General features: G+C 43.6%; 4 protein-coding genes across 4 annotated transcripts; 2 read left to right on the top strand and 2 right to left on the bottom strand.

Annotated features, from left to right (window-relative positions):
* The first annotated feature begins 4,179 nt into the window (after positions 1 to 4,179).
* LOC128707690 (uncharacterized) lies at positions 4,180 to 4,875 on the top strand. The gene is made up of 4 exons (XM_053802648.1): positions 4,180 to 4,312; positions 4,390 to 4,517; positions 4,588 to 4,754; positions 4,821 to 4,875. The coding sequence occupies exons 1-4, from the start codon at positions 4,180 to 4,182 to the stop codon at positions 4,873 to 4,875; spliced, it is 483 nt and encodes a 160-aa protein (XP_053658623.1).
* A 124-nt stretch (positions 4,876 to 4,999) lies between these two features.
* On the bottom strand, positions 5,000 to 5,944 carry LOC128706997 (probable tRNA(His) guanylyltransferase). Its single transcript, XM_053801942.1, has one exon. It carries the CDS (start codon positions 5,894 to 5,896, stop codon positions 5,000 to 5,002), a length of 897 nt encoding a protein of 298 aa, XP_053657917.1. The 5' UTR covers positions 5,897 to 5,944.
* Positions 5,945 to 8,698: 2,754 nt separating this feature from the next.
* Positions 8,699 to 10,441, top strand: LOC128708243 (sorting nexin lst-4). Its single transcript, XM_053803203.1, has one exon. It carries the CDS (start codon positions 8,699 to 8,701, stop codon positions 10,439 to 10,441), a length of 1,743 nt encoding a protein of 580 aa, XP_053659178.1.
* A 1,089-nt stretch (positions 10,442 to 11,530) lies between these two features.
* On the bottom strand, positions 11,531 to 14,074 carry LOC128718391 (alpha-N-acetylglucosaminidase). The gene is made up of 4 exons (XM_053812019.1): positions 13,853 to 14,074; positions 13,571 to 13,761; positions 12,308 to 13,508; positions 11,531 to 12,238 (listed from the first exon to the last, which is right to left on the bottom strand). Exons 1-4 carry the CDS (start codon positions 14,072 to 14,074, stop codon positions 11,531 to 11,533), a joined length of 2,322 nt encoding a protein of 773 aa, XP_053667994.1.
* Positions 14,075 to 14,550: the final 476 nt, after the last annotated feature.

Raw genomic sequence — 14,550 nt, 5'->3', positions numbered from 1 at the left:
GCAATGATCGATATCAGCAACATCGATTGGCCATCTGCCACTAAATTCCAATAAACGTGATCTTGTTGACTTAAATAGTCACTGCTGGAAATTTCCTGGCATAAAACAATAATAATCTAAATATTTAAATCATATGTCAAATGATCTTACAACCAATTTATAGATACAATTGCGTTGCTCATACTTTCAAACGCCGTAATTCGAGAACGATGGTCGTCTACAGAAGATAGTGTGCACAATAAACTGCAAAAAGATATAAGTATTAATTGTAGAGCAATTGTGGAACTCTATAATGAGAGATATTGAGATCCACGGTAATGGAATATAAATTTACCTACAGTACAACTAACAAGAGAAGATATCTAGCTGGGAACGGCCCAAGAGGATGAGTCAAAATCTGATATAAAGAGCTATTTATTTACTATAGAATGAGAGCTTTTTCGTAGCAATGATTGACTATCGAGCTATGTTGTGAAAATAAGTCTATACGGCCGTTCCTACAAAGAAGATAGTACAGGTGATCCCCGATACACAAGGTACCTGTAATACGCGTATATTTTTTTATATTTTTTGATAGCTATTTTTTAGGGTTTTCCAAAGCTTTCTTTTGAAAAATCGCTTAAACTGATGAATATTTTACTAGAAAAGCAAAGCAGGAAGTCTACTTTGTAGCTTTCAAACAAAAACTATATTGCACCGAGATTTGGCTTACTCCGTAATTCCAATCTATTCTTATCAATGTTGAAGCAAAAACGTACACCATCTTTCTAGTGACCGTAACAGTAGACTATCAAATTGTATAATTTCTGTACTCATACACTAGGGTATATCACCAGTGGTAGATTTAACAGTAAGACGACTAAGCAGCCGCAGAGGGTTACGATATCGTGTATAAAATAATAACTCTTTTAACAATAAAGATACAGCACACTGATTTTAAACAATTCGGTATAGCGTTTTATTGGACGGACGTTCTGTGTTGGTTGGAGAGTATCCATGTGGAGAAAAAATAGAAAATCCCCACGACAAATCTACGTGTCAGTAAGAATTGACATCAAATATAGAAAGTGGCATAAAATGTGTCGAAATAGAAGTTGATTTTGCTGTTTTTTTTTATAAATCTCGGAAATATTATCGAATTTCATCCCAGTTTCATTTCATTTCATTCCCAGTCCCAGTCCCAGTTTTGGCGTTATTAAACTGTTAATATGCGATAAACTGTACAAGTGCGTTATAAAGCTGTACTTTAAACACCCAAAAAAACAATTTTCTGGAAATGCATGGAATTTGAATGACAGATATTGTACATCTGTGGCACAGTTCAAGTATTTAGCTAACATAACAATAATGTATTTGGCAATCGAATATTGAACAGCACAATATTAATTGATACCAAACTGATGGAAAAGTTACTTTGACCTCAACACGTACTTTGTCAGATCCTTGTTGTAATCTAATAGCTTAATGTGCAAGTACATTAATAAGCTCTTATTATGTTGTAAGGCCGGAGTGGCGCCGTTCTTTATACGACAGGACCGTTCCAAAATCTCATCCGGACCAATCTCCTGTCCCTGACTATCCAGTTACGGGCAGATAAAATCAAAGAAAGCCAAGAATGGCCGGCTTAGACCTTTTGAGGATGTTGTACCGATAATAAAGAAAATATTGTAAAACTCATTTTTTTAATTCATGCAGAACGGCGAATGTGTTGTTGTAAACACGAATATTTTTGATCGCGAATCGGATGCAGCTGCAGATAAAGTATTGGAACTACGGATCCAGCATCCTAGAAAACGGTTAACTATCTAAACATCTCATTACCAATACAGCATAAACGACACACAGAGGGTACGAATAAGCTATATTTCATACATTCTGATGACATTGGACATGTTCACGTTCTGCCAGTGTTTTCCATGAACAATTGATCTCATTTCCAAACATATTCAAAGACGTAACATTAGGTGACGTACTGTTCACATCGAAGCTTGAAATTTGATTATATGCAACATTTATCCCTAGCGACTGTACCGGTATGAACGTCAAGTCGATCGTTTTTAATTGGTTTTTGTCAATTTCAATAAATTTTAGGCTTGCAGGAACATATTCTGTGTTCAGCACTATTGAGGCTAGCTTATTCATTGATAGAGAGAGCATAACTAAATTATCCATTCTTGCTATCCTTTCGATTGTAAAGCTGGAAAGACGATTGCATGCCAGGGAAAACATAGATACATTAGGTAAGTTATACACACATTCCGGGAACAGTTTTAGATGGTTTTTTTCAATTCTAAGTTCTGACAAAGCTGGCACATGCCAGCGACAATAATCCATATACGTCAGCTTGTTGTTGTTTAAATCAAGTCTGTGCAGCGTCTTGTGCACAAATCGGTCGAAACCCGAATTAATCTTATTATCGGCAAGTAGAAGAAACTCCAATTTGACAAACCTAGTGAACAGCTCTAAATTCACCATGATTAATCGATTCTGGGACAATGCTAGTGTTTTGAGAGAATCGTAAACGCTGCAACGCTTCGTTGACGTATTTACAATGTACCGTATCTTATTTCCTTTTAAACTGAGATCATACAATACGGAATGTTCACAAACGCTGGCTAAATCTAGCTCTCGTAATTGGCACGATCGTATTTTTAAGATATATAGTGATAGTGCCTGACTTAAAGAGCGAGGCATTTCTGCTAGCTCACAGTATGAAATTAACAACATGTTCAAGGCACTGTTGGCCTCGATATCTATCACTCTCAAGCTGGTTACATCGACTGTAAGGCACTTCAAAGTCATTGGAATACTGATTGATTTGACTACATCGGAGTTTTTTATATGTACACACATGATAAAACTCGGCACATTCCGCAATACCGATTGACAAACGTGCTCAATCAACATGTTTGACAGAAAAATTTCGGGAATGTATTCCGGGATGTATTGATACACGAAAATATCGTCTGCCGAAAATTTAGTAATTTGACATCCATCATCCTCGCACTTGATGCCCATTGCATCGATACGGCATCCACTGTTCAAAACTATCAGCCACCTGTTCGTTAAAAGGAAAATAACATTAGTATTACGGTCCAGAAGGTACATCACTGGAATAGAACTTCAAATTCACACCATATGAACCAACGGTACATGACACTACTGCACAATTACGTTACGTTACGAAACAATCAAGCTCGGCAACTGCTGTTCTCATACTGTTCACTATTGGTTGGTAGTTATTATTATCAACCCGCTATTATAATGAAACTTGTTTAACAATCGTAACCAAGTAGTTATTTTCTCGTTACCTTAATAAAAAAAGTGGAGTTATAACAAAGAGTGTAAGAAAAAATCGACCAAAAACAGGTTGCTTCCATGGGTATGGGTATGGGCATGGGTATTTTTATCCCTCTACACTTTCACCTTTCTTGGACCCGCGTTCACCAATACTCGTGTCGTACCGGTTCCTCCGACACTGTAGCGCGAGTTGCCTATCGTAAGGCGCAACAGACTGGGACACCTAATGAGTATGCTCACGCCCTACCAGGAAGGTACTCGTAAGCGATCCGTTCGGCACGAGACATAGAGGAGTGAAGCAAGTGAAGCAGAACCTGTCGGAGATTAGGTGCAGCCATGGGTAGATGAGAGCAGCCCTGAAGCGAGACTCCTGGAAACAATATTTTGAGAAATTATGGTGAATCCAAACACCCTAAAAAATATCAAATGTTGTCTACAAGCAACTACTCCCCATCCTCTCCACCTGCTCCTGGTCCTGGTCAGGCTTTTAGAAATTAGAATCTAAACCGCTTTTCCACCAAGGGCTTTCGAAATATTATTATATAGAACAAAAGCTTTTGACAAAAGTAACAAAAACACAATTTAATTACCTTCGATCCTGATGATGACGAGCATCGCCAAGTAACAGTAGCGACGCGTAGCGGTTAGATGCATGAGGCAGACCAAAATCAATCGCCAGTCCCACAACAGTGGCGACGCGTAGTGGTCGGCGCCGAAAATTTGCCTTCAAGCTCACAACTGTCAAATTGCGCTACCGGTGAACTCTTGTATTTTCATTATTGTTTATGCAACACAGAATCAAGTGCATTTGGCGGGCTTATTAGGCTTTGGATGGTGCTGTGTGAAAATTATTTGTAAAACATTAGTTATCTGATAAAAATGAATGCAAGTGTTAACCGTAAACGTTTGCGTTCGAACGAGAGTGACGGGTGCTTTGCTCTGCAGCGGAAAACCTTCGTCAACCAGCAGATGATGGACCAACAGGACCCAAACAAAATGAAACGAATACTTGGTAATAATGTTTGTGCCGTTGAAGCGTGTGCAAGCAGTTGATTTATAATCGCTTTTGCTCTTGATTCACATCCCAAGCGAAAACAATCAATTTGCTGTTCCAGGGAGCAAAGCATCACGACAAAGATTTGGTTGCCAATCAGCAGGAGTCACTGAAATCGGTTCGTTTGCTCGGTAGCGGAGAAATAGATTATGATATGAACGCCGTAAGTAGGAAAGGTTATTGTGATAGAATGTAATGAATGAATAATCATCGACCATTTGCTATTGTTACAGACGTCTTCCTGGTTGGGAAAGAAAGCTGATCGAAAATGTCGCCAGTGCGATCGTATGGCGATTGTGCACGCGGATTGCATCAACTGCAACTTGGAATTGTGCGAGTACTGTGGTGTGAACTGCAACTTTTGCCCGGAAAAGATTTGTCTGAACTGTGTGAACATATTGTAAGTATGCAACTTGCCACTTCTTTGGTAGTTTTTTTTTTTATCGGATCACATTATTCATTTCAGTCAATGCGTATCGCATGAGCTGCCCTGCTGTGAGCAATGCAAAATGTTTGTTTGATAATTGAACGAAGTGTGCAAGGATATGTGATAGAAACCGTCACTTACGTTTACGATTAGATCAATGTAGAGTTTATTTGTTGTTGGTTTTTATTGTGTTTGTATGGAAAATAAAGTCATTAATTTTAGCTGTTATCAGTTTCAAGTAAACTCCCGGTTGACTCGGTTTTGTTAAATCCGGCCTTACGACGTTGCTGTACCTCCAGTTGATAAAGAATGATTGGTTGGGTATGGGTTTCTCCCAATTCAGAAGCTTTGTCCGTTTTGGCTTTCTTATCCAAAACTTCGGGATGAGCAACCCAGAATGTGTCACTAATAAGATCATCAAAGACCGGAACGATAAGTCTATGCTTCTTTTCCGCAATGTATACACTTTTTGGCAAAAGAATCGTTCCCTTGCGGTAGATGAGTGGTTCGTTGTTGTAGTTAATGCCAAACTGTGAAAATAGTATTTCATTTTTATCGCTTGCCAGCGTCCCCTGGAGACGTTTTTCCGCGTCCGTATTACTTAGCCCTGAAGCGACGAGATTCCAGAACGTTGTGTTGTAGAGATTATTTACGTGAACATCCGCCTGGCGCCAGCTTAGATAATCTCGAAGATTCTCGTCCGTCGGATAGAGGACGGCTCTGGCATCGAAGGAAGGGGGATAGCGCATTGCTATTGAGCGGCTCTCAAATATACGCTTCCAGTGAAACATGTACGCCGAGGTAAACAAACTGGCCACGTAGCTCACAAGTTTGTCTCTTCGTCGCTGGTACACACTGGCCTCGCGGCGAAACACGAACGAGTATTCGTCGCTTTGGCCGTACCCGATAGCAATTTCGTTGAACTCCCGCATCACAGTCATACCAGCAAAATTCATCAGCTGCAGTGCATCGAGGTCGTTGGGTTTGGTGAATGAATGCGCGTTGCAGAACCGATGAAACCCTTTCCCGTCGATCCGCACTACAATCCAACAGTTGGGTAGCAGCTTTTCCTCCTGTTCGAACTGTTTTACATACTCGAAGCGGCTCAGTGCCATTGTGTAGGATTGAAGCGATCGTACAGCTTGTTTACTTATCGTCTTCAGTATCTTTCCACAACAAAAAGAAATATTCCGATTCATTTAGCTAAAAGAACAAAAACTACCGTTCGCACATGATTGAAGAACATGTGTCAACAATAAACAAACCTCATTTGACAAGGTTCAAATTGAAAACTACCAGGCTGGTTCATAACGTTATGCCATCGTTCTGCGTACAGTACGTAAAACATGAACTCGTACTAGGAATAATGTTTTAGTTTGCAGTGCTTGTGGTGTAGGCCAGACGTACTCGACGGCTTTTACTTCGTAAGTTCTTTACATAAAATAGAAAATGCCTCCGGTGGTATATTCCCATATATCAGTGCAATTTACGGCTGTTTCACTACCAAACGTCAGTTCAGTACGGATGAGCCAACCTCTTGGGAAATGATGTTGTCAAAGTGCATTTTGGCAGAACACACTCGAAGACGAAGCAAAAACAGATAGGCGCATAGTGCAAAAGTTGAATTTAATTGCGTTTTCGAGAAAAAGTTGTGTATTTTGATATTTTCCAGCAGTTTCTCGTTAGGATAACCTTCATTCACACGGTTTATCAGTGCTGGAGCAGTCTTTTGCCGCCGCAGTGAAGTCCTGAAAGAAACAGCAAAGCAGTGAAAACCCTTCCCACAGCAGACCAATTTGGATGATTCGATCAGCAGCCTCGCACTGCTAATTAAGTTGACGTCATTATATACAGCCCGCTGGATGTTTGCAAACTGGTTTTAATTCGCCGCATTCTTATTAGCGTGAGTGATAAAATCATTTCCTACAGCCCATCCCCATTGTCGTGATATTACATGGTCTCCTAGCCGTGCCGTGACTGTGACAAGGTCAGAAGAATAGATATTTCATCCACATCCAACGAAACAAAGATACGGCATAAAAGGGATACGCCTTTCTTGTGCGACGGAAACAACACGTTCGACACGGTTGGGTTTTCCGGTTCCGATCGAATGTAAGGATCCAGACTAAGCGAAATGCAATTCTGTTACCCCTGCTTTTTATAGTGTTAGATGATTGATGGTCTCGCGGTATGTGAATCCTTCGTTAATTGAATCAAACTTTTCACTAGTGGCAACAGCGTAGTGTGCTATCCATGTTATGTGGATGTGGATCGTAATGCTTGCCGCGACAAAACAATGCGAGTCGTTGTACAGTACCACCGGTGCATATGCACGATCCCGTGATAATGGGGGATCCATTCGTATCGTTGCTACGGTTTCCGTCCCATCAGCGAGGTCGACCGTTTGTTTAATGATTGCGACAGATCAACCAGCCACACATACATTAATGTGCTTTGTTCTATGGGGTGTGGAGTGTCTTTTATGGTTGAGAGATAATTTAAGGGAAAATGTAATGCCTACTGCACGATGCTCTCCTGTGCAGTGAAAGAGATTTCCCAGCGAAAGAATAATTCACGGTTCCTCGCTGGAGTCTGTAACTTCCAGATGTAACGACGTAACATCAACGATCTGATGATCAGATCTCTGACATTGACATCTGAGTGTTTTCGAAATGAAATACAAATCTTTATTAATCACGGGTTTATTGGCTTGGCAAAATGGTATTCTGCCAAATTGGTGCGCATTATTATTTTACTGGTACGTGGTAAGGGTAAGGGCAATTTCATATCTTCTTGTCCGACTGTGTATCATTTTTATTTTCTATACCTATTCGCATGAAAATCAGTACGAATCTTATCAATATCCAGACAAAATAAGGTTTTGATTATATTTTCTCTCCGCAGTATTTTATGTGCCGTGTGCGTATTTGTTTCTCATGCATATATTATCAACCGGAAGTGATGTTTCCGCTGCGTAACACTTTTCGATGCTCGGGTTGCTTTCAACCTTAAATAATATTCCTGGTCAGGGCACTAGTTTTCGATTTTTCGACTATGCGGTAAGTTGGTGTACACAGGAGGCCCCGAAGAAGACGTTATTTTGTTTTCTTTGGAAACACGCTGTGATTGCGGACGAAACGGTGTGATGAATCATCGAAGCAAGCAGCAACTCTATCGACACCTACGGTTCATAGTGTTGCATGCCTTGCTGCGGGTGTGTGTTTGCTTTATGCTTTTTTATGCCCTTTCCACTAGCCTACTTGGATGAGTTGTTATGGGGCAGTATGCTTCAGTGTTACATGGAGAGCTTATCTTTATCTTAAGCTAGATGATGCTAGAGTATGGAGGTTTGTCTTTTTTGGTTTACGTTACTTGATATAGTAAATAATAAACCGCAATCAATGCTTACCGTACCATGGTACAGGTTAACAAAAGATATGAAATCTCTTAAACAATTCACTCAATTTTTTATGTTGGACTTATAATTATATTCTTGTAAACACAAATGAGTGTTTTATTGCACCCCGCTATTTGTTAAACGTATTAGTAAAACTCATAACGATAGATTTATAGGTGAATGTAGGAGGGAGGAGGAGGGTTCAAACAAATTTAATTTACTTCTGATAACAATACCTCTGTTTTTATTATTGCATCATGTCGTATTTTGTCATGTTGGCAGAGTCATGTCTGGCTTACTAGACTTAATTTTACCACGTAGCCGGATAGTTAAGTCCTGGCTATGGGGTTTGGGCAGGATGGATTTTTTCCTCTGTCCTGTCGTGTGAATAACAGCGCCACTACCAATACACCACCGGACCACATCTTTCAACAAAACGTATACAGTACAAAACTAAGTTTAGACAATATTAATGTTCAACTTCTCTCTCATTCTTCTGTTCTCTTTTTTAGTAGTCACGATGACACGCGTTAAGGTCCTGTACGATTTCAGCGGCGAACCGAACTCATCGGAGATCTCCATCACGGTGGACGAAGTGCTAACCGTCACAAACACGGACGTTGGTGAAGGATGGTGGGAGGGTATGAATTCTCGCGGCCAGCGCGGCCTTTTTCCTGCAGCGTACGTGGAAACAATACCAGAGGCACCATCGTTACCACCCGGACCGCCGAAAATGCCACCACCACCAGCCGTTATGACGGCACAGTCGACGGGTGTATCCAAATCCGGCTCGCAGCAAGCACTAGGTGGCGGCAATCGGTACGATCAGACGGCGGACGATTGGGGTGAGCAGCAGGACGATTGGGACGACGATTGGGATGACGATAATGAAACGTATTCGGAAATCGGACCCGGTTCTAATGCAGCCGCCCGATCCAACGGCCAGAACCAAACCTATCACCAGCAGCAGCCGAGTGCAACTTCCAGCTACTATGCAAACGCTAATTTGCCTGCACCACCGGCATCCGACGGTGACACTTTGTCACTTGCATCAGTAGCGACCACGGTTGGTGGTGGCCGGACTCGCGCAACCGGTACGGGCAAAATTTTCTCCAAATCCGGCGACAACTATTTGATCGGAATGCCGGTACCGGATGTATCGGAAGCTGACCGTGTGCACGTGCTGCTCATGGATCATGGTATCGTGTGGAAACCAATGCACGACTCGTACACCGTATCGGTCGATTCTCCCAAAAAGGAGAAAAAGTTCAACGGTCTGAAGAGCTTCATCGCGTATCAGCTAACGCCGTCGTTTAACCATATTCCGGTTGCACGCCGTTACAAGCACTTTGACTGGCTGCATGAGCGGTTGGTTGAGAAGTTTTGTCTCATTCCGATTCCGCCGCTACCGGACAAACAGATATCGGGCCGGTACGATGAGGAATTCGTCGAGCATCGCCGGATACAGCTGCAGGAGTTTGTCGACTGGGTGTGTCGACATCCGGTGCTGTCGACGTGCGGTGTCTGGATGCATTTCCTTACCTGCACAGATGAGAAAAAATGGAAGACGGGCAAACGAACGGCTGAGAAAGATCCACTAGTCGGAACGATGTTCTGTGCGTCCGTGTTTCCGCCGGAAAAGACGCTATTGCAATCGCTGGTCGAACCACAGGTAGAATCTGCCGGACAGTTTGTGCCGCAGATGGATGCGGCTGTGAAGACACTGTTTGCGATCTGTGGCGACCAGTCGAAAAAGTTTCAGGTCCAATGGAAGAAGGAGTACCAGCGCATTGGTGAAGGATTTTCCGAGCTTGCCCGAGCGCTCGCGGTGGATGAACGACGCTCCGCTACGCAGATCAGTATGTCGAGTTCGGTCGGGCAGGCGGCTGGTGTGTTTATTAGCATCGGGCAACTGTTCGGCGAGCAGCCAAAGCATGACTTTATACCATTCTCGGATAGGCTACACATTTACCGCGGTCTGTTAGCTGGGTGGCCCGATACACTCGGAGAGTACCGGAACGCTGTCCAGAAGCGTAAGGATTGCGAGCGTTTAACAGCGGAACAGAAGATGGAGAATGTACAGATGCAGGAGGTGACCCGTCGCGTTGACGTGATGTCGTATGCATTGCTAGCCGAGATGTCGCACTTCCGGGAGGAACGCGATACTCACCTGAAGGATACGATACGCAACTTTATTGGGGCACAGATTGAATTTTATAAATCGATCGTGCAAAAGCTCGAACAGGCGCAAACACACTTCTAAGGATGGTTTCGGTTAGGTAGGACGAACTGTTCGCAGATGCGAACAGTGCAAAACATGAGAGTGCCTTGAGAGCGTTGATCTAACCAAAACACAGCAACAAACACGGATAAACAAACAGATATAGACGCGTTTAATCGCTGCATTCCATAATTAGCTAGCGCTTAACGTAAGCAACGAACAAACAGAGAACCTTTTTTTTTTCTAGTACATACTCTGTACAGAAATCTGTTTATTTTTTCGTCATTATGTGGGTTAAAACGCAAAGGATCCTTTTTCTGACAATTTTTTTTTGTAATCAACAGAAACATTGAGCTGTTTCCAACAGATCCCAACGCTAACGCAAGGAAGTTGCGCATAGTTGTATGAATAGCGGGAGAGCGCACTAGAGCGACAGTAGCAATCACATTAAAGCCTTAAGAAACCACGGAATAACGTTGATGAACGAGTACTGCCACTACTGTGGTTGGCCTTTAACCGACATGAAAGGTTTGATTTTGAGCTTCGTCTGTGGCTCCGACGTGACACCAAAGGGAAGGAAAGCCATACCAATGGAGGAAAACGTTCCAAGCGGGTTTTGCAGCGGCAGTAGTAGTGTGATAGCCTGGACTAGCCAGTCGGCCAGGAGCGCGTGCAAGGAAGTCGGTGTCGAACAAAAACTCGAACAGAATGCAACGGAATTGTAATAAAAATTAGGTTTAAATCAGAAGAACGTTATAATACACAATGTGCAAGTGGACCCTATTTTTAAAACAAAACAAGAACAATTATGTTCATGATGACTGCTGATTATAATGACGATTTTAAATGATTACTTGACTTATATGTAAAGGGGGCTACCCGGTAGTGTATTGACAGCCGGCATCGACACGACAGGAACAGCCCAAAATTGCATCCGGACCAATCCGCCCCGTACGCCGGACTGACTATCCAGCTACGTGTAAATAAAGTCAAAGAAAGCTAGTTAATGGCGGATTTCCCTAGACCTCTTGAGTTTTTTGTGCCGATAGAACATACGTAAAGAGCGACATATAGTTTGTATCATTCAAATTAAGAATTAATAGCATATTTTTTCTTATCGCATCGTGCTGATCAGAGGAACCATTTATTTCGTCGTTGTTTGTCAGACTTACGACGCGAAGGCTTATAAGGCAATCCTTTTAACGGTGGCACATCTTTTGTCCACCGTTCGTACAGTATCCTTGCCGTTCGGATTGCATCTCCCATCGGTTGGATGGTATAACGTTTCCTGTCCGACACGAAAGGCAACTCAACGGTGCGAAATATTTTATCGCGTATCTTCAGATCATTTATCGTCCCGTTCGTTACGAGCACTTGATCCAATTCGGTGAGAAAAACACGCCACCGCGCGAGGAAGAAATCTTGCACCATGCCGGCCCACTGCTTGTTGGCATAGTCTATAATCTGTCCCTGTGGACCCCAGAGAGTGATTTGTATGCGTGCGTTGTACTCGTACTTGTGCCGTTCGAGGCTCGATTCCCCATGCGCTTTAGCTGATTCGAGCCACGGTCCTAGCAGGAAATGTACGTCAGTTAGCAACAACTGATCTAGATCGGCCAGCAGCTGAAGAAATAGTGTGGAGTGTTTACGAAACTGGATAAGATTGCGCTTTTTAAAGCTGTCCATCAGTGCAAGATAAAGGGCGTCAGCTGTGTGTTGAAGACACTGGCGGGTTGCATCTACGATATCGTATTGGCACAGTTCGTTGCAAGGTGATTCTTCTGCAAAGGAGAGAAGCTGTTCCAGGCCTCGATTGAAAGTGGACACGTTGTACCATGCCTGAAGTTGGAAGCAAAATGAACCATTAAATGCCCGGCTTGTGAAATATGAGCGGCTGTTCTTACTTACCCATGGTTTTAATTTGGAACTTGGACGACGGTTAAAGGTGTACTTCCCGCGCATCAGCTCCAGACCCTCGAACGCATAAACAGTGCTGCGAAAGATGTCCCACGCCTGTTGCGCTTTGTCCAGGCCAGCTGCACTTACATTTCCATAACGTGCACTAGCATACTCACTGAACCACTTTTCCGTGCTGTCCAGATCGGCGTTCCAGCCCATCTCGAGCGCAAACTCATACAGTGCGTAGTTTTGGTTGATTCCTTCGGGAGTGATGCCGGTACCGAGCAGTGTATACGACGCATTATTTCTCGCCTCGCGAATTCCTCGATGGACATTTTCGACCGAACCGAGCATTCCGAGCGTTCCGCCAAAGTTGCTCAACATACACCAGATAAACGGTTGGCCTGCATAGGATGCCGTCCGTACGTACTGCGGATACTGTTCCGACTGTAAATCGAGCACAAGCATACGGCCGAGCGGTACGGCCGACAGAAACGCCCGAATGGCACGATCGCTCCAGAACGGATTTTTCACAAACATCCATCCTTGCAGTAACCAAATAGCGTCCGGATCAACCTGTGTCATGGTGCTGTAAATAGCTTCGGACACACTCGACAGGTACCTAACGGTCGGCAGGGCGGGATTGATTTCGTTAAACGGATCACTGAAGTAAACGTGATCGGTGCCGTATGTAGCGATGGCACGCTGTAGAAAACGTGATCCTATATCCGCAAACAGCGACTCAGTTGGGTCCACAAACAGCGGACTAGCATACTGCGGTGGGAAGTTATTCCACACGGATACATTTGCGAACGATACGTTGGGGTACAGGGTTCGGAACTGCACCGGTAGATGGCCGGCAAAGGCAGGCAGTGCCACAGCCATCCCAAGCCTACGCATCTCGGACACTACGCGTACCTGCAGGGTGTGGGAAAACTGGGAAAAGCTGGCCATCAGTGGGCCTCCCCAACCACGGATATTGCCCATGCGCTGCCAGGCGAAAAATCCGGGACCGGACAGATGATCGTCAATTTGTGCGCGGGTAAGATTGTACGTGAGATACACTTCCGTCCAAAGATCTTCCTGGAATGGGGCCAAACTGAGCGTTATACCCTGCATCGCCATCCAATCGATATGTTTTCGCCACTGTGACCAACTCCACCATGTGAACGAGTACGACCAGGTACAAACGTTCTGATAGTACACAATACTGCAAAGCGGAAAGAGATCGTTACTAACGGGAGGATAATTATTGAGAAACATATGCGTCACCTGCTTGGAGCTGTAATGGTCACATTAACGTCTGGAAGTTCCGACGGTAGATCCAGTTGAGTACCTTCCCAAGCTACTAACACACGGCACCAGTATCGCAGGTAGTGATAGAATGCTTTAGTTGCAGCAGCACCACTGGATGCAGTGATCTGCACCACGGACGGATCGGTCGCTCCTTCACCTTTAAACATCTGACAGATCCATCACGGGTAACGGGTACACGGGTAAGTATTTTTCAATCACACAACAATAACGCTTGGTTATTCAAATCAACACACTCACATGAAACGAATTTCTTTTCATAGAACTGTCGATTTGGACATGAAACTGCTGCGCCTGCTGCTGTGGTACGATCCGTGCGATAACTTCCAGTGCTGCCTGTTGCTGTATTGCTTCGGATGCTTGTGGTCGCACATGTTCCAGAATATGTGCGGCATAATCCTCTGGTTGTATGCCGAATGCTAGTGCCAACTGTGCGAATGCCACCAGCCAAGCGGCTTTCATCATCCGTAAGTTTTTGATTCTTTTAAAATAATGTCCTCCTCCTTGTAGCTTTCGACGGACCGCTCTACCAGACGAATGCGACGATTGTGTCAGGTTGTACAGACGATCGGCCTCGTGGGTTGGACGTTGTAGGTAAACAAAGCCGGATTGATAATGATTCAATTGAACGAAATTACCATTATCAACGTTTGGACAGCGACCGGCTGTTCAATGGCGACCAAAACAGTTGCACGTCCAAAGGGAAGTAGGAGGTGGGGATGCGTTGGGGGAACATTCAACTTCATAGAGACTAAAGATTAAACAACGTAGAGGGTGAGTGTTGATAGTTCAAAACCAAATATTATTTTATATAACTCCCGTTGTTGAGCGTACCACCAGCATACACGAATGTTTGAATCTTCAGTTTAGAGTTCTTGATGTAAATTGAAAACTAAAATGACCATAGTACATGCGATTGAAGGGTGTGCTTGCTTGGA

Source organism: Anopheles marshallii, chromosome 2 (assembly GCF_943734725.1).
Source record: "Anopheles marshallii chromosome 2, idAnoMarsDA_429_01, whole genome shotgun sequence".
In the NCBI taxonomy this organism is placed as follows: Eukaryota; Metazoa; Arthropoda; class Insecta; order Diptera; family Culicidae; genus Anopheles; species Anopheles marshallii.
This window is presented reverse-complemented; position numbering and strand designations above follow the sequence as displayed.